The 20,554-nt window shown below is 41.3% G+C and overlaps 1 protein-coding gene across 4 annotated transcripts in view; it reads right to left on the bottom strand.

Moving 5' to 3' along the window:
• Window positions 1-20,554, bottom strand: part of LOC115128812 (adhesion G protein-coupled receptor B2-like) — a 147,083-nt gene that overhangs the window by 20,081 nt on the left and 106,448 nt on the right. For all 4 annotated transcript variants that reach the window (XM_065017917.1, XM_065017918.1, XM_065017919.1 and 1 more), the window contains one exon: window positions 17,143-17,235. In XM_065017917.1, coding sequence (XP_064873989.1) covers window positions 17,143-17,235 — 93 coding nt within the window. The remainder of the gene's footprint in view (window positions 1-17,142; window positions 17,236-20,554) is intronic.

Genomic DNA, 20,554 nt, shown 5'->3' with positions numbered 1-20,554 from the left:
GGTTAGATTACACCTTTCTGATAGTGCTACAGATGATTTAGAGACAGAGATGTTAGGCTACACCAGGGATGGGAAACTCCAGTCCTCAGGGGCCTGATTGGTGTCACACCTCAGCCCCAGTTAACACACCTGATTCCAATAGTGAACTAATCATCCGTTTAGATTGTAATTACTTTAATCAGCTATGTTTGCTCGGTATGGAGAAAAAAGTGACACCTCCCCGGCCCCCAGGACTGGAGTTGCCCATCCCTGGGCTAAACCTTTCTAATGCTGCTACAGATGATTTAGAGACAGAGATGTTAGGCTAAACCTTTCTAATGGTGCTACAGATGATTTAGAGACAGAGATGTTAGGCTAAACCTTTCTAATGGTGCTACAGATGATTTAGAGACAGAGATGTTAGGCTAAACCTTTCTAATGCTGCTACAGATGATTTAGAGACAGAGATGTTAGGCTAAACCTTTCTAATGCTGCTACAGATTATTTAGAGACAGAGATGTTAGGCTAAACCTTTCTAATGGTGCTACAGATTATTTAGAGACAGAGATGTTAGGCTAAACCTTTCTAATGCTGCTACAGATGATTTAGAGACAGAGATGTTAGGCTAAACCTTTCTAATGGTGCTACAGATGATTTAGAGACAGAGATGTTAGGCTAAACCTTTCTAATGGTGCTACAGATGATTTAGAGACAAAGATGTTAGGCTAAACCTTTCTAATGGTGCTACAGATGATTTAGAGACAGAGATGTTAGGCTAAACCTTTCTAATGCTGCTACAGATGATTTAGAGACAGAGATGTTAGGCTAAACCTTTCTAATGCTGCTACATATGATTTAGAGACAGAGATGTTAGGCTAAACCTGTCTAATGGTACTACAGATGATTTAGAGACAGAGGTGTTAGGCTACACCAGGGATGGGAAACTCCAGTCCTCAGGGGCCTGATTGGTGTCACACCTCAGTCCCAGTTAACACACCTGATTCCAATAGTGAACTAATCATCCGTTTAGATTGTAATTACTTTAATCAGCTATGTTTGCTCGGTATGGAGAAAAAAGTGACACCTCCCCGGGCCCCAGGACTGGAGTTGCCCATCCCTGGGCTAAACCTTTCTAATGCTGCTACAGATGATTTAGAGACAGAGATGTTAGGCTAAACCTTTCTAATGCTGCTACAGATGATTTAGAGACAGAGATGTTAGGCTAAACCTTTCTAATCCTGCTACAGATGATTTAGAGACAGAGATGTTAGGCTAAACCTTTCTAATGCTGCTACAGATGATTTAGAGACAGAGATGTTAGGCTAAACCTTTCTAATGCTGCTACAGATGATTTAGAGACAGAGATGTTAGGCTAAACCTTTCTAATGCTGCTACAGATGATTTAGAGACAGAGATGTTAGGCTAAACCTTTCTAATGGTGCTACAGATGATTTAGAGACAGAGATGTTAGGCTAAACCTTTCTAATGGTGCTACAGATGATTTAGAGACAGAGATGTTAGGCTAAACCTTTCTAATGGTGCTACAGATAATTTAGAGACAGAGATGTTAGGCTAAACCTTTCTAATGGTGCTACAGATGATTTAGAGACAGAGATGTTAGGCTAAACCTTTCTAATGGTGCTACAGATGATTTAGAGACAGAGATGTTAGGCTAAACCTTTCTAATGCTGCTACAGATGATTTAGAGACAGAGATGTTAGGCTAAACCTTTCTAATGCTGCTACAGATGATTTAGAGACAGAGATGTTAGGCTAAACCTTTCTAATGGTGCTACAGATGATTTAGAGACAGAGATGTTAGGCTAAACCTTTCTAATGGTGCTACAGATGATTTAGAGACAGAGATGTTAGGCTAAACCTTTCTAATGGTGCTACAGATAATTTAGAGACAGAGATGTTAGGCTAAACCTTTCTAATGGTGCTACAGATGATTTAGAGACAGAGATGTTAGGCTAAACCTTTCTAATGGTGCTACAGATGATTTAGAGACAGAGATGTTAGGCTAAACCTTTCTAATGGTGCTACAGATGATTTAGAGACAGAGATGTTAGGCTAAACCTTTCTAATGCTGCTACAGATGATTTAGAGACAGAGATGTTAGGCTAAACCTTTCTAATGCTGCTACAGATGATTTAGAGACAGAGATGTTAGGCTAAACCTTTCTAATGCTGCTACAGATGATTTAGAGACAGAGATGTTAGGCTAAACCTTTCTAATGCTGCTACAGCTGATTTAGAGACAGAGATGTTAGGCTAAACCTTTCTAATGGTGCTACAGATGATTTAGAGACAGAGATGTTAGGCTAAACCTTTCTAATGGTGCTACAGATAATTTAGAGACAGAGATGTTAGGCTAAACCTTTCTAATGGTGCTACAGATGTTTCAGAGACAGAGATGTAAGGCTAAACCTTTCTAATGGTGCTACAGATGATTTAGAGACAGAGATGTTAGGCTAAACCTTTCTAATGCTGCTACAGATGATTTAGAGACAGATATGTTAGGCTAAACCTTTCTAATGGTGCTACAGATGATTTAGAGACAGAGATGTTAGGCTAAACCTTTCTAATGGTGCTACATATGATTTAGAGACAGAGATGTTGGGCTAAACCTTTCTAATGGTGCTACAGATGATTTAGACACAGAGATGTTAGGCTAAACCTTTCTAATGCTGCTACAGATGATTTAGAGACAGAGATGTTAGGCTAAACCTTTCTAATGGTGCTACAGATGATTTAGAGACAGAGATGTTAGGCTACACCTTTCTAATGCTACTACAGATGATTTAGAGACAGAGATGTTAGGCTAAACCTTTCTAATGCTGCTACAGATGATTTAGAGACAGAGATGTTAGGCTAAACCTTTCTAATGCTGCTACAGATGATTTAGAGACAGAGATGTTAGGCTAAACCTTTCTAATGGTGCTACAGATGATTTAGAGACAGAGATGTTAGGCTAAACCTTTCTAATGGTGCTACAGATGATTTAGAGACAGAGATGTTAGGCTAAACCTTTCTAATGGTGCTACAGATGATTTAGAGACAGAGATGTTAGGCTAAACCTTTCTAATGCTGCTACAGATGATTTAGAGACAGAGATGTTAGGCTAAACCTTTCTAATGGTGCTACAGATGATTTAGAGACAGAGATGTTAGGCTAAACCTTTCTAATGCTGCTACAGATGATTTAGAGACAGAGATGTTAGGCTAAACCTTTCTAATGGTGCTACAGATGATTTAGAGACAAAGAGATGTAGACTCAAGCCCCGTATCGTCGAATCCCAAATGACACCCTTTTCCCTACATAGTGCAATACTTTTGACTAGAGCCCTATTGTGGTTCACCATCTAGGGTGTAGGGTGCCATTGGGCACGCATCCTACAGTATATCCCTTTCTACTAAGAAGTGTGTTTGATATCAGAATGGCTGGTAGTGACAACAGATATCTGAGCTACTCCTATAATCTTTCTATCAGTATGTGTTTAGGAGAAGAATGAGGAAAGATAATGATTTTGCTTCAAAAGAATCAAGAAGGATGAACAGCTGATGAAAATCGAGGTCAGTGTTATTTTTTCAAGAATGCTGGTTCTAATATTGTTTTGTTTTCAAGTGAGTAAAGTGCATCCATAATTGACATGATCTTAGGCACATCATTTCAAGCACTTACTTTACCCCAGACTTGTAACTGCCATCAACCAAGAGCAAATGGCTAAACACATTGAATGACACCTTATTGGCGATGTTGCCATTTTGTCGGTCTGCAATGGCCATCTCAAGTCACTGGTCTCTTTCAAGTTCTCTACCTTTCTCTCTTTAAACCAAACACAATCATCTTCCTTATCCCAGCATTCTGCATTGATTGCCCTCAGCTTGTCTTTTGTAACCTCCACGAGAGAATTCGTTAGAACAAATTGCTTGGTGAAAAAAACAACACAAATATCAGCACACAAACAGATTGATTGGATTGAATGAGGGAAAGTTCCAGTGTGTCTTTCCAAAATGGCCTCCATTAAAACCTCCCCAACTTAATGTGGCCCCTCATTGCCATGCAGACCCAGGCCATTCATCTGTCTCCTCTCTCCCCCCAGCACCGATCTGCCTAGAATCCTCTATGGAGCCCGCTCACAAAAGCCTTTGTGTGGACATAAAACTATTAGGCATTTTTGGCACGACACAGAGAGAGACAGAGGGAGGGAGGGATAGAGAGACAGGGGAGGATAAAGGAGGGGGGAGTGGAAGATGGAGGGAGAGGGAAAGTAAAAGAGAGAGATGGGGGGTGAAGAGGGAGGGAGAGAGGTGGAGGGAGGGGGAAAGGCAGTGAAAGGGGAACGTGGAAGAGAAAGAGAGAGCATGAGAGGGGGAGAGAAATAAAGATAATTAAAGGGACAGAAAGAGAAACAGAACATTTGAAAGAGGGAGAGAATGAATGCAGGTCTCAAAGGAGAGGAAAGCTCTTAGCACGCAAATCACACTGACTCACAAATGGCTCTCGCCTAAACAGACAAATGAGGATATATACTCTCATCTCTCTCCCCCCTCTCTCTCTCACACCCACACACAGGCTAAGTTTGTAAAGTGAATTAGGTTCACCATCAGCATCATTACTAAGTACTGTTTGTCCAGGCATTATTGTGGAGGACATTCACGTTAGGCCTGGGTTCAGCCAACACTGGTAACCACTTAAGCACAAGAGAACTCCAATTCACTTATGGCTGAATTATTATTGGAATAAATGCAAGAACAAAACAACATTTGTATCCCAAAACTTCCTCTAAAAACACTTCCATCTAGATATAAAAAAGCAGCATAAAACAACGTTGACTGGTGGAAGCTAAGACTATAACTCAGACATGTGGGGTCTACTGGGCCAGACGGAAGTTCAAGATCCCTTCTGTAAAAACCTACTGGCACCAATCTACATACTAATATACTGCAGCCCAGTGATTTCCAAACCTTTTCCCCAATGGACCATAAAACAACATTAGTTGTTTTTGCAGGCTAATAAGATTTTTATTAAATAAATTGAAAGCCATTTCAGTATATCCACAATTTGGGAACCATTGTTGGAAACCTCGTGGCTAATGTACCAGATGTTCTATATGGCTACACACAGCATTGGCTACTTTAGGACATAGTATCTATCTACTGTGGTTGACATACTGATTTGCTGTTGGGGTACTGGTTGTGGTTATGTCCATGGTTGTGGTTGTAAGCTTGGTTATGGGCATGGTTGAGGGTGTGGTTCATGTGCTCATGGTTCATGTGGTTGTTGTGGGGCAGGCTGTGGTAACAGCCTTGTTGGCAGCTGTGTTGACAGCCCTGGTGAGGGTGGAAGGGTGGCAGGCATGGTGACTGTTGTTGGCATGATGATGACGGGCATGGAGAAGCTCCAGTGCCAGTGCTGTAGCGCAGAGAGCCACACTGCTGCCCGCAGTAGGACATGTTCTGACACTTCTGATGCAGGGATGGTGGGAGAGATGGATGGAGAGATGTGAGAGGAGGAGAGATGAGAGTGGAGGGAATGGAGGAGAGGACACAATTCAGATGGATTAGAAACATTAATAAGAAGAGATTGTAAGTGATATGTGGGGAAGAAGAAATGATGAAGAGAATAAGAAAGAGAAGGAACAAGACAAGGTAAAAAACAGGTTGAACATGCAGGAGAGAGGATGAACATGCAAGAGAGAGGATGAACATGTAAGAGAGAGAATGAACATGGAAGAGACAAGATGAACATGCAGGAGAGAGGATGAACATGTAAGAGAGAGCATGAACATGAAAGAGAGAAGTGGAACATGTAAGAGAGAAGTTGAACATGGAAGAGAGAGGATGAACATGGAAGAGAAAGGATGAACATGGAAGAGAGGATGAACATGGAAGAGAGAGGATGAACATGGAAGAGAGAGGATGAACATGCAAGAGAGAGGATGAACATGGAAAAGAGAGGATGAACATGCAAGAGAGAGGATGAACATGCAAGAGAGAGGATGAACATGGAAGAGAGAAGATGAACATGCAGGAGAGAGGATGAACATGTAAGAGAGAGCATGAACATGAAAGAGAGAAGTGGAACATGTAAGAGAGAAGTTGAACATGGAAGAGAGAGGATGAACATGTAAGTGAGAATAGAGGGGGAGAATGGGAGGGACTAGTTACTCTAGTCTTTGGTTGTACTCTAGTCTGTATACATCTCAAAATGTCCTCCTATCCTCTCAAGATGTCCTCCTATCCTCCCAATATGTCCTCCTATACTCTCAAAATGTCCTCCTCTCCCCTCAAGATGTCCTCCTTTACTCTCAATATGTCCTCCCATCCTCTCAAAATGTCCTGCTATCCTCTCAATATGTCTTCCTATACTCTCAAAATGTCCTCCTATCATCTCAATATGTCCTCCCATTCTCTCAAAATGTCCTGCTATCCTCTCAATATGTCTTCCTATTCTCTCAATATGTCCTCCTATCATCTCAAGATGTCCTCCTATCCTCTCAATATGTCCTCCTGTACTCTCAATATGTCTTCCTATACTCTCAATATGTCCTCCTAACCTTTCAATATGTCCTCCTATCCTCTCAAGATGTCCTCCTATCCTCTCAATATGTCCTACTATCCTCTCAAGATGTCCTCCTATCCTCTCAATATGTCCTCCTACCCTCTCAAGATGTCCTCCTATCCCCTCAATATGTCCTTCTATCCTCTCAATATGTCCTCCTATCCTCTCAATATGTCCTCCTATTCTCTCAATATGTCCCCATATCCTCTCAATATGTCCACCTATCCTCTCAATATGTCCTGCTATCCTCTCAAGGTGTCCTCCTATCATCTCAAGGTGTCCTCCTATACTCTCAAAATGTCCTCCTATACACGCAATATGTCCACCTATCCTCTCAAGATGTCTTCCTATACTCTCAATATGTCCTCCTAACCTTTCAATATGTCCTCCTATCCTCTCAAGATGTCCTCCTATCCTCTCAATATGTCCTACTATCCTCTCAAGATGTCCTCCTATCCTCTCAATATGTCCTCCTACCCTCTCAAGATGTGCTCCTATCCCCTCAATATGTCCTCCTATCCTCTCAATATGTCGTCCTATCCTCTCAAGATGTCCTCCTATCCTCTCAATTTGTCCTCCTATCCTCTCAATATGTCCTCCTATTCTCTCAAAATATCCTGCTATCCTCTCAATATGTATTCCTATACTCTCAAGATGTCCTCCTATACACGCAATATGTCCTCCTATCCTCTCAATATGTCCTCCTATCCTCTCAAGATGTCCTCTTATACTCTCTATATGTCCTCCTATCCTCTCAATTTGTCCTCCTATCCTCCCAATATGTCCTCCTATACTCTCAAAATGTCCTCCTCTCCCCTCAAGATGTCCTCCTTTACTCTCAATATGTCTCCCTATACTCTCAATATGTCCTCCTAACCTTTCAAGATGTCCTCCTAACCTCTCAAGATGTCCTCCTAACCTCTCAAGATGTCCTCCTATCCTCTCAATATGTCCTCATATCCTCCTCAATATGTCCTCCTATCCACTCAATATGTCCTCCTATCCTTTCAATATGTCCTCCTAAATATGTCCTCCTATACTCTCAATATGTCCCCTTAACCTTTCAAGATGTCCTCCTAACCTCTCAAGATGTCTCTTAATATGTCCTCCTATCCTCCAATTCAATATGTCCTCCTATCCACTCAATATGTCCTCCTATCCTTTCAATATGTCCTCCTATCCTCCTCTTAATATGTCCTCCTAACCTCTCAAGATGTCCTCCTATCCTCTCAAGATGTCCTCCTATCCTCTCAATATGTCCTCCATCCATCTCAATTTGTCCTCCTATCCTCTCAAGATGTCCTCCTATCCACTCAATATGTCCTACTATCCTCTCAAGATGTCCTCCTACCCCCATAATATGTCCTCCTATACTCTCAAGTTGTCCTCCAATACTCTCAATATGTCCTCCAATACTCTAAATATGTCCTCCTATACTCTCAATATGTCCTCCAATACTCTCAATATGTCCTCCTATCCTTTCAATATGTCCTCCTATGCTTTCAATATGTCCTCCTATCCTCTTAATATGTCCTCCTAACCTTTCAATATGTCCTCCTATCCTCTCAAGATGTCCTCCTATCCTCTCAATATGTCCTACTATCCTCTCAAGATGTCCTCCTATCCTCTCAATATGTCCTCCTACCCTCTCAAGATGTGCTCCTATCCACTCAATATGTCCTCCTATCCTCTCAATATGTTGTCCTATCCTCTCAAGATGTCCTCCTATCCTCTCAATATGTCCTCCTATCCTCTCAATATGTCCTCCTATCCTCTCAATATGTCCCCATATCCTCTCAATATGTCCACCTATCCTCTCAATATGTCCTGCTATCCTCTCAAGGTGTCCTCCTATCATCTCAAAATGTCCTCCTGTATTCTCAAGATGTCCTCCTATCCTCTCAATTTGTCCTCCTATCCTCTCAATATGTCCTCCTATTCTCTCAAAATATCCTGCTATCCTCTCAATATGTATTCCTATACTCTCAAGATGTCCTCCTATACACGCAATATGTCCTCCTATCCTCCCAATATGTCCTCCTATACTCTCAAAATGTCCTCCTCTCCCCTCAAGATGTCCTCCTTTACTCTCAATATGTCTCCCTATACTCTCAATATGTCCTCCTAACCTTTCAAGATGTCCTCCTAACCTCTCAAGATGTCCTCCTAACCTCTCAAGATGTCCTCCTAACCTCTCAATATGTCCTCATATCCTCTCAATATGTCCTCCTATCCACTCAATATGTCCTCCTATCCTTTCAATATGTCCTCCTTTGCTCTTAATATGTCCCCTTATCCTCTTAATATTTCCTCCTAACCTCTCAAGATGTCCTCCTATCCTGTCAAGATGTCCCGCTATCCTGTCAAGATGTCCTCCTATCCTCTCAATATGTCCTCCTATCATCTCAATTTGTCCTCCTATCCTCTCAATATGTCCTCCATTCCACTCAATATGTACTCCTATCCTCTCAATATGTCCTCTTATCCACTCAATATGTCCTCCTATCCCCTTAATATGTCCTCCTATACTCTCAAGTTGTCCTCCAATACTCTCAATATGTCCTCCAATACTCTAAATATGTCCTCCTATACTCTCAATATGTCCTCCAATACTCTCAATATGTCCTCCTATCCTTTCAATATGTCCTCCTATGCTTTCAATATGTCCTCCTATCCTCTTAATATGTCCTCCTAAACTCTCAAGTTGTCCTCCAATACTCTCAATATGTCCTCCTATACTCTCAATATGTCCTCCTAACGACTCAATATGTCCACCTATCCTCTCAAGATGTCCTCCTATCCTCTCAAAATGTCCACCTATCCACTCAAGATGTCCTCCAATACTCTCAATATGTCATCCTATCCTCTCAATATGTCCTCCTATCCTCTTAATATGTCCTCCTATACTCTCAAGTTGTCCTCCAATACCCTCAATATGTCGTCCTATCCTCTCAATATGTCCTCCAATACTCTCAATATGTCCACCTATCCACTCAATATGCCCTCCTATCCTCTCAAGATGTCCTCCTATTCTCATGTCCTACTATCTTCTCAATATGTTCTCCTATACTCTTAATATGTCCTCCTAACCTCTCAATATGTCCACCTATCCTCTCAAGATGTTCTCCCAACCTCTCAATATGTCCTCCTATCCTCTCAATATGTCGTCCTATCCTCTCAATATGTTCTCCTATCCTCTCAAAATGTCCTGCTATCCTTTCAATATGATCTCCTATCCTCTCAATTTGTCCTCCTTTCCTCTCAAGATGTCCTCCTAACTTCTCAATATGTCCTCCTTTACTCTTAACATGTCCTCTTATACGCTCAAGATGTCCTCCTAAACTCTCAATATGTCCTCCTATCCTATCAATATGTCCTCCTATACTCTCAATATGTCCACCATTCCTCTCAAGATGTCCTCCTATCCTCTCAATATTGTCTCCTATCCTGTCAAGATGTACTCCTATCCTCTCAAGATGTCCACGTATCCTCTCAAGATGTCTTCCTATACTCTCAATACGTCCTCCTAACCTTTCAATATGTCCTCCTAAGCTCTCAAGATGTCCTCCTAACCTGTCAATATGTCCTCCTATCCTCTCAATTTGTCCTCCTATCCTCTCAATATGTCCTCCTATACCCTCAATATGTCCTCCTTTACTCTCAACATGTCCTCCTATCATCTTAAGATGTCCTCCTATCCTCTCAAGATGTCCTACTATCTTCTCAATATGTCCTCCTATACTCTTAATATGTACTCCTATCCTCTCAATAAGTCCACCTATCCTCTCAAGATGTTCTCCCAACCTCTCAAAATGTCCTCCTATACTCTCAATATGTCCTCCTATACTCTCAGTATATCCTCTTATCCTCTCAAAATGTCCACCTATACTCTCAATATGTCCTCCTATCCCCTCAAGATGTCCTCCTAACCTGTCAATATGTCCTCCTTTCCTTTCAATATGTTCTCCTTTTCTCTCAATATGTCCTCCTATCCTCTCAATATGTCCTCCTATCCTGTCAAGATGTCCTCTTATCCTCTCAATATGTCCTCCCAACCTCTCAATATGTCCTCCCAACCTCTAAAGATGTCCTCCTATCCTCTCAAAATGTCATCGTATACTCTCAATATGTCCTCCTATCCTCTCAATATGTCCTCCTATCCACTCAATATGTCCTCCTATCCTTTCAATATGTCCTCCTTTGCTCTTAATATGTCCCCTTATCCTCTTAATATTTCCTCCTAACCTCTCAAGATGTCCTCCTATCCTGTCAAGATGTCCCGCTATCCTGTCAAGATGTCCTCCTATCCTCTCAATATGTCCTCCTATCATCTCAATTTGTCCTCCTATCCTCTCAATATGTCCTCCTATACTCTCAATATGTCCTCCTATCCTGTCAAGATGTCCCCCTATCCTCTCAATATGTCCTCCTATCCACTCAATATGTCCTCCTATCCTTTCAATATGTCCTCCTTTGCTCTTAATATGTCCCCTTATCCTCTTAATATTTCCTCCTAACCTCTCAAGATGTCCTCCTATCCTGTCAAGATGTCCCGCTATCCTGTCAAGATGTCCTCCTATCCTCTCAATATGTCCTCCTATCATATCAATTTGTCCTCCTATCCTCTCAATATGTCCTCCTATACTCTCAATATGTCCTCCTATCCCCTTAATATGTCTTCCTATACTCTCAAGTGGTCCTCCAATACTCTCAATATGTCCTCCAATACTCTAAATATGTCCTCCTATACTCTCAATATGTCCTCCAATACTCTCAATATGTCCTCCTATACTCTCAATATGTTCTCCTATCCACTCAATATGTCCTCCTATCCTTTCAATATGTCCTCCTATGCTCTCAATATGTCCTTCTATCCTCTTAATATGTCCTCCTAAACTCTCAAGTTGTCCTCCAATACTCTCAATATGTCCTCCTATACTCTCAATATGTCCTCCTAACGTCTCAATATGTCCACCTATCCTCTCAAGATGTCCTCCTATCCTCTCAAAATGTCCACCTATCCACTCAAGATGTCCTCCAATACTCTCAATATGTCATCCTATCCTCTCAATATGTCCTCCTATCCTCTTAATATGTCCTCCTATACTCTCAAGTTGTCCTCCAATACCCTCAATATGTCGTCCTATCCTCTCAATATGTCCTCCAATACTCTCAATATGTCCACCTATCCACTCAATATGCCCTCCTATCCTCTCAAGATGTCCTCCTATCCTCACGTCCTACTGTCTTCTCAATATGTCCTCCTATACTCTTAATATGTCCCCCTATCATCTCAATATGTCATCCTATCCTCTCAATTTGTTCTCCTATCCTCTCAAAATGTCCACCATTCCTCTCAAGATGTCCTCCTATCCTCTCAATATTGTCTCCTATCCTCTCAATATCTTCTCATATCCTCTCAATATGTCCTCCTATCCTCTCAATATGTTCTCCTATCCTCCTAAAATGTCCTGCTATCCTTTCAATATGATCTCCTATCCTCTCAATTTGTCCTCCTTTCCTCTCAAGATGTCCTCCTAACTTCTCAATATGTCCTTCTAACATCTCAAAATGTCCTCCCATCCTCTCAATATGTTATCCTATCCTCTCAATATGTCCTCCTATCCTCTCAAGATGTCCTCCTATACTCTTAATATGTCCTCCTTTACTCTTAACATGTCCTCTTATACGCTCAAGATGTCCTCCTAAACTCTCAATATGTCCTCCTATCCTATCAATATGTCCTCCTATACTCTCAATATGTCCACCATTCCTCTCAAGATGTCCTCCTATCCTCTCAATATTGTCTCCTATCCTCTCAATATCTTCTCATATCCTCTCAATATGTTCTCCTAACCTGTCAATATGTCCTCCTATCCTCTCAATTTGTCCTCCTATCCTCTCAATATGTCCTCCTATACCCTCAATATGTCCTCCTTTACTCTCAACATGTCCTCCTATTCTTAAGATGTCCTCCTATCCTCTCAAGATGTCCTACTATCTTCTCAATATGTCCTCCTATACTCTTAATATATACTCCTATCCCCTCAATATGTCCTCCTATACTCTCAATATGTCCACCTATCCTCTCAAGATGTCCTCATATCCTATCAAGATGTCCTCCTATCCTCTCAATATGTCCTCCTTTACTCTTAATATGTCCTCCTATATTCTCAATATGTCCTCATATACTCTCAATATGTCCTCCTATACTCTCAATATGTCCTCCTATCCTCTCAATATGTCATCTTATCCTCTCAATATGTCTTCCTATCCTCTCAAGATGTTCTACTATCTTCTCAGTATGTCCTCCTATCCTCCCAATATTTCCTCCTATCCTCTCAATATGTCCTACTATCTTCTCAATATGTCCTCCTATACTCTTAATATGTACTCCTATCCTCTCAATATGTCCACCTATCCTCTCAAGATGTTCTCCCAACCTCTCAAAATGTCCTCCTATCCTGTCAAGATGTCCTCCTATCCTCTCGATATGTCCTCCCATCCTCTCAATATGTCCTCCCAACCTCTAAAGATGTCCTCCTATCCTCTCAAAATGTCATCGTATACTCTCAATATGTCCTCCTATACTCTCAGTTGTCCTTCTATCCTCTCAATATGTCCTCCTATACTCTTAATGTGTCCTCCTATACTCTCAATATGTCCACCTATCCTCTCAAGATGTCCTCCTATCCTATAAGATGTCCTCCTATCCTCTCAATATGTCCTCCTTTACTCTTAATATGTCCTCCTATATTCTCAATATGTCCTCATATACTCTCAATTTGTCATCCTATACACTCAATTTGTCCTCCCATCCTCTCAATATGTCCTCCTATCCTGTGAAGATGCCCTCCTATCCTCTCAATATGTCATCATATCCTCTCAATATGTCCTCCTATCCTCTCAAGATGTCCTACTATCTTCTCAGTATGTCCTCCTATCCTCTCAAGATGTCCTACTATCTTCTCAATATGTCCTCCTATACTCTTAATATATACTCCTATCCCCTCAATATGTCCTCCTATACTCTCAATATGTCCACCTATCCTCTCAAGATGTCCTCATATCCTATCAAGATGTCCTCCTATCCTCTCAATATGTCCTCCTTTACTCTTAATATGTCCTCCTATATTCTCAATATGTCCTCATATACTCTCAATATGTCCTCCTATACTCTCAATATGTCCTCCTATCCTCTCAATATGTCATCTTATCCTCTCAATATGTCCTCCTATCCTCTCAAGATGTCCTACTATCTTCTCAGTATGTCCTCCTATCCTCCCAATATTTCCTCCTATCCTCTCAATATGTCCTACTATCTTCTCAATATGTCCTCCTATACTCTTAATATGTACTCCTATCCTCTCAATATGTCCACCTATCCTCTCAAGATGTTCTCCCAACCTCTCAAAATGTCCTCCTATCCTGTCAAGATGTCCTCCTATCCTCTCGATATGTCTTCCCAACCTCTCAATATGTCCTCCCAACCACTCCTATCCTCTCAAAATGTCATCGTATACTCTCAATATGTCCTCCTATACTCTCAGTTGTCCTTCTATCCTCTCAATATGTCCTCCTATACTCTTAATGTGTCCTCCTATACTCTCAATATGTCCACCTATCCTCTCAAGATGTCCTCCTATCCTATAAGATGTCCTCCTATCCTCTCAATATGTCCTCCTTTACTCTTAATATGTCCTCCTATATTCTCAATATGTCCTCATATACTCTCAATTTGTCATCCTATACACTCAATTTGTCCTCCCATCCTCTCAATATGTCCTCCTATCCTGTGAAGATGCCCTCCTATCCTCTCAATATGTCATCATATCCTCTCAATATGTCCTCCTATCCTCTCAAGATGTCCTACTATCTTCTCAGTATGTCCTCCTATCCTCTCAATATGTCCTCCCATGCTCTCAATATGTCCTCCTATACTGTCAAATGTCCACCTATCCTCTCAAGATGTCCACCTATGCTCTCGATATGTTCTCCTATCATCCCAATATTTCCTCATATCCTCTCAATATGTCCTCTTATCCCCTCAATATGTCCTCCTTTCCTCTCAATATGTCCTCCTATCCTCTCAATGTGTCCTCCTATCCCCTCAATATGTCCTCCTATACTCTCAATATGTCCACCTATCCTCTCAAGATGTCCTCATATCCTATCAAGATGTCCTCCTATCCTCTCAATATGTCCTCCTTTACTCTTAATATGTCCTCCTATATTCTCAATATGTCCTCATATACTCTCAATATGTCCTCCTATACTCTCAATATGTCCTCCTATCCTCTCAATATGTCATCTTATCCTCTCAATATGTCCTCCTATCCTCTCAAGATGTCCTACTATCTTCTCAGTATGTCCTCCTATCCTCCCAATATTTCCTCCTATCCTCTCAATATGTCCTCCTATCCCCTCAATATGTCCTCCTATCATCTCAATCTGTCCTCCTATCCTCTCAATATGTCCTCTTATCCCCTCAATATGTCCTCCTTTCCTCTCAGTATGTCATCCTATCCTCTCAATGTGTCTTCCTATCCCCTCAATATGTCCTCCTATCCTCTCAATATGTTCTCCTATACTCTCAATATGTCCTCCTATCCTCTCAATATGTCCTCCTATCCTCTCAAGACGTCCTCCTTTCCTCTCAATATGTTCTCCTATTCTCGAGATGTCCTCCTATCCTGTCAAGATGTCCTCCTATCATCTCAATATGTCCTCCCAACCTCTCAATATGTCCTCCCGACCTCTAAAGATGTCCTCCTAACCTCTCAATATGTCCTCCTATACTCGTAATATGTCCTCATATACTCTTAATATGTCCTCCTATACTCTCAATATGTCCACCTATCCTCTCAAGATGTCCTCCTATCCTATCAAGATGTCCTCCTATCCTCTCAATATGTCCTCCTATCCTCTCAATATGTTCTCCTTTCCTCTCAATATGTCCTCCTATCCTGTGAAGATGTCCTCATATCCTTTCAAGTGCTTCTCCTATCCTCTCAAGATGTCCCCCTATCCTCTCAAGATGTCCTCCTATCCTCTTAAGTAAGTTTAAGGTAACACTACTTGAAATCTTAAATAAGGCCTTCTTAATACTGTTATGGCTGCTTTGTCATGTCATGTCTATAACAGGTTCCAGTAAAGTTTGCCATTTTCATTGAGTCGCCTAGAGCCTTTTACTATGAGGGATTAATTCAGGATTATACCATTTGGAAAATTACTGTTGGAAACACTGGATTTACCAATTGATTTGAAATGACTGCTTTTAGCACAGTGCTCCGTGTTACCGTTGGCAGGAGTACGTTTCCTCATAAATAAGACCATTCATATTACCTGAACATCTGACATCACCCGGAACAACCCTGGGCCATACCTTTTCCAGGTCAGTGATTTTAGGCAAGGAAAAACTCTGAACCTGACAGCTTTGAAGAACAAATTCAAGACATGTACTTTCCCCCAAAAATACATGTTTTTTGGTAATTTGCAGTAAATCATCAGCCTCCTAACATTCCTAGCGGTCCATTCAAGAGACCAAAATATTACAGTAAATGACTGTGTGATGAATAAAACTAAAGGGGAGGGGGTGGTCAGCGTCGGAACCTTCGTAACTAATACAAATGACCTGGTCGACATTGGGAGGCACTTCATGTCTTTATGATTTACAAGAGTATTATGATTTTGGACAAAGTAACCTTTCGTGTAACTTTACACCCTGCGCATAATGATAAGGACCTTTCTTATAGGCTCAACAAACCTGCCGCAGTCACTGTCGAGTCAATATAAACGTGAAGAAAATATGAAAATAACTGATTACAGGTGCGCTAAGAAAGAAACTTTAGGAGGGACTGGAAATAGATAATCAATTTTGACTAGGATATTAGTCCTTTTTTTACCCCTTTTTCTCCCAAATTGGTAGTTCTCCCATCGCTGCAACTCCCGTACGTACTCGCGAGAGGTGAAGGTTGAGAGCTGTGCGTCCTCCGAAACACAACCCAGCCAAGCCACACTGCTTCTTGACACACTGCTCGCTTAACCCGGAAGCCAGACGCATCAATGTGGCAGAGGAAAAAACGTACAACTGTGAACTGAGTCAGCATGCATGAACCCGGCCCACCACAAGGAGTCGCTAGAGCACAATGGGACAAGGACATTCCAGTCGGCCAAACCCTCCCCTAACCCGGACAATTGTGCGCCGCATCATGGGTCTCCTGGTTGCAGCCGGCTGCGACACAGCCTGGGATCGAACCTGTAGTGATGCCTCTAGCACTGCAAAACAGTGGCTTTGACCGCTGCACCACTCGGGAGACCTTAGAATGTTAGTCCTAATCCGAAATCGACAACTCTCAAATCCTCTCAAAACCCCACAAGTGAATTGGGTGTAGGGTCTAGTGGTCGATTTGGGATTGAGATTGGGATTATAAACAGTGAAGGACAGTATTTGGAGAAAATGAACAAGGCAGTTTTAGGACCAACATGATGTGGTTATGTAGCCTGGTCCCAAAGTTCGCAAGACAGCACAAACAGATCAGGGGCCAGACTAGTAGTGGTTATGGGTCTAATATGGGATGAAATGAAATGTTATTCACCATGATCTGCACCTGTCCGTTCTTGCATGAGTCCGGTGAGTTCTCGCTGTCATCTTTACATCCCCCCATCCGACAGCGCACTGCGTCCTGGACCTTGAAGAGAGGGATGAGGAGCGAAGGAAGGAAGCAGAAGAGGAGGGATAAGGGGAGGAAAGGAGCAAATTAAAGGTCTTTATTGGTTAAGTTCACAACATTAAGACTACCATAGACACTATGTACACAGTACTGTACACATGTTTATTGGGTTTTAACCAACACTCTTAGAAAAAAGGGTTCATTTAGGGTTCTTCATAGAACCTTTTGGTTCTTTGGACAAGAGTAAATAACCCATTACTATAAAAGGTTATATATATATATACCCAGTGAAGGCAAAGAACTTTGAGGGTTTTATCAATACCCCATAATGTAATGGGGATTTTTAGAAAACAACAGCTCACAAAAGCTAACCCAGTCACATCAAACTGTGAAAGGACAGCTAACATTCCCTTTTCATTTGTTTCAGCTGTTTTGCATTGACATGTATTCCAATGTAATGATGCTCCATTATGATGTCACCTGGTCAGATAAATGGCTAGCTGACATCTGACCCCGTTAGCTCAATATGGAAGGGGGAAGATCGAATTCATATGTTGCAGAGGTCTGAGTGGCAAACAGCAAGGTTCCTACAAACCTGTGTTGTTGCAAATCTATTGCTAGCTAGAAGCAATATTAATAAAAATAATAGCATAAAAGCTTACACTCTAAAGGGAGTGTTCGTAAATTCAATCTGGAGTGCCAGAGTGCGCTCAGTAAATTCAGTGTTGTCAGATTGTCCATTAGTAAATCCAGAGTGTTTTGCTCTCGGAGCATTCAGAGAGCACACTGGACGCTCTAGCAGAGGAGTAACATTGATCCGAGCGTTCTGACCTCACAACGGCAGTCAAGCACCCAAGCTAACTGGCTAAAGTTGACTAGCTTGCTAGCTACTTCCAGATGCAAATGAGAGAACACCTCATTTTGACCATTTTCCTCACCCTAGCAGAGGTGGTTAGGCTGTTTTCATGTTGTCTAAAGCGTTGGTGACTGTAACTGTGCTGCTGGCAACAATTTACTTCTGCTGGCAACAATGTACTTTTCTTTTTACATTTACTGACACGCATTTGTAAATTCATCAGTTATTCTGCACTCTGGCACACTCAGATGAGAGTGCTCTGAAATCGGAGTAGATAGCCAGAGTGAATTTACGAAGGGACTCTATATAGAACCTTTTGGTCAATTCATAATGTAACTGCCCTTCCGATTCAAAAACCAACCCTCATTCCAGCATGACAATAGAAGTAGCCTACCAATAAGCACGTTATTGTTCAACTTATTAAGGTAATTTAATTCAAACATATGAAGCCAAAGTCATATGATAAACTACATGCTATATAAATACATTTGAAACTTTATTTAACTAACGTTAAAACCTCTTGAGTGTAGGGGGCAGTAGGGGGCAGTAGTTTGGATGAAAAACGTACCCAAATGAAACTGCCTATTTCTTAGGCCCAGAATCTAGGATATGCATATAATAGTCAGATAAGGATAGAAAACACTCTACAGTTTCCAAAACTGTCAAAAATATTGTCTGTGAGTAAAACAGAACTGATATTGCAGGCGAAAACCTGAGGAAAATCCAACCAGGAAGTGCTGTTATTCCTGAAACCTTTCTGTTCCATTGCATTCCTTCCCTCAATTTAAAGGGATATCAACCAGATTCCTTTTCCCATGGCTTCCACATGGTGAACAGTCTTTAGACATAGTTTCAGGCTTTTATTCTGAAAAATGAGCGAGAAAGATCACATCACGTCATTGGATGGCTGGGTGCCAGCAGAGTTTTGCATGCGTGAGCAGCTTGGAGCAGACATTTTCACTCTCACTCCTGTTGAAAAAGCTACGGTTGGGTTGAAATATTATTTATTATTTATTGTAAAAAGAACCTGAGGATTGATTATAAAAAACGTTTGACATGTTTCTACGAACTTTATGGATACTATTTGGAATTTTCGTCTGCTCTGTCATGACCGCTCGAGCCTGTGGATTTCTGAACATAACGCGCCAACCAAATGGAGGTGTTTTGGATGTAAAAATAATCTTTATGGAACAAAAGGATCATTTATTGTGTAACTGGGAGTCTCGTGAGTCAAACATCCGAAGATCATCAAAGGTAAGCGATTCATTTTATTGCTTTTCTGACTTTCGTGACCAATCTACTTGGCTGCTAGCTGTTTGTAATGTTTTGTCTGCTGAGAGAGATGTCCTTACATAAACACTTGGATAGCTTTCGCCAAAAAGCTTTTTTGAAATCTGACACACCAGGTGGAGCTAAACTGTGTTTTTCTATATTGCACTTGTCAGTTCATGAAAATTTAATATTTTTAGTAATTTAATTTGAATTTGGCGCTCTGCAATTCAGCAGATGTTGAAAATTATCCCGCTAACGGGATGGGTGCGCCAAGAAGTTAAACAGAAAAACACAGGATACTTTAATTCTCCACTTTTCAAGCTAGCCAGCCAACTCTTTCAAATAAACATACTGTTTTATTATGGTATGTTCCAAACATAGCTACAGACCCAGCCTGATATTGAAAATGAGCTAATTGTTACTTTTATTTCAGTATTTCAGTGTGGAGTCAGGTGAGGGGACTATGCTTCATGAAGGCATTAGAATACTGTTGCTGACTGAGAGGAGGTATGTATAAATAATTGATAATAAATTCAGTATAATAAATATTGGTGATTCAATAGCCTACTTAATCATTACATAACGTTTAACACTTTCTCTGTGTTTTGCAACTTATGGCAGTAACCAAGAACTATAGGAGGCAGCGAATGTCACTTTCCATTGCTGCTGACAACAACTGCATGTAAGTTGTTCGTCAACATCATAATAATTATATGTTTGCATAGTATTTGGTCATTTTTGCAGAAATTATTCATGCTTATTTCCAAAGATTACCTTGTGTTTTTGGTTGTTTTTTATTTTTCTCTGGAACCAGTGAGGCAACAACCCAAACTGTACTGGTGGTAGGTAGCCCAGTGGTTAAGGAGTTGGACCTGTGGCAGGAATTGGACCTGAGGCTGTAAGGTTGCTGGTTTGAATCCCGGGCTGGGTGCAGGAACAAAATGGGTGGAATTGATTTGATAACTCTAGGGCTGCTGGGTTCACATCCTCAAAACATTCCCCTACAGTTGGGCCCTTGAGCAAGGCCCTTAACCCCACAACATGCTCTCCACCCAGGGGCGCTGCACTGCATATTAAACCTGTGCTTGTCTTAACTGCATGTGTGAAGTCTGCTGTTTGGGGGTGTTGAGAATGGAGCAGAAGCCACATTTTCGTTGTTTGCTGTAACTAATGGACAAAGTTGTACTTTATTGTAAAGATGTCAGCCAG

The sequence above is a fragment of the Oncorhynchus nerka genome, linkage group LG4 (genome assembly GCF_034236695.1).
Source record: "Oncorhynchus nerka isolate Pitt River linkage group LG4, Oner_Uvic_2.0, whole genome shotgun sequence".
Taxonomy (NCBI): domain Eukaryota; kingdom Metazoa; phylum Chordata; class Actinopteri; order Salmoniformes; family Salmonidae; genus Oncorhynchus; species Oncorhynchus nerka.
Note: the sequence above shows the minus strand (reverse complement) of the source record. Positions and strands in the feature narration are given on the sequence as shown.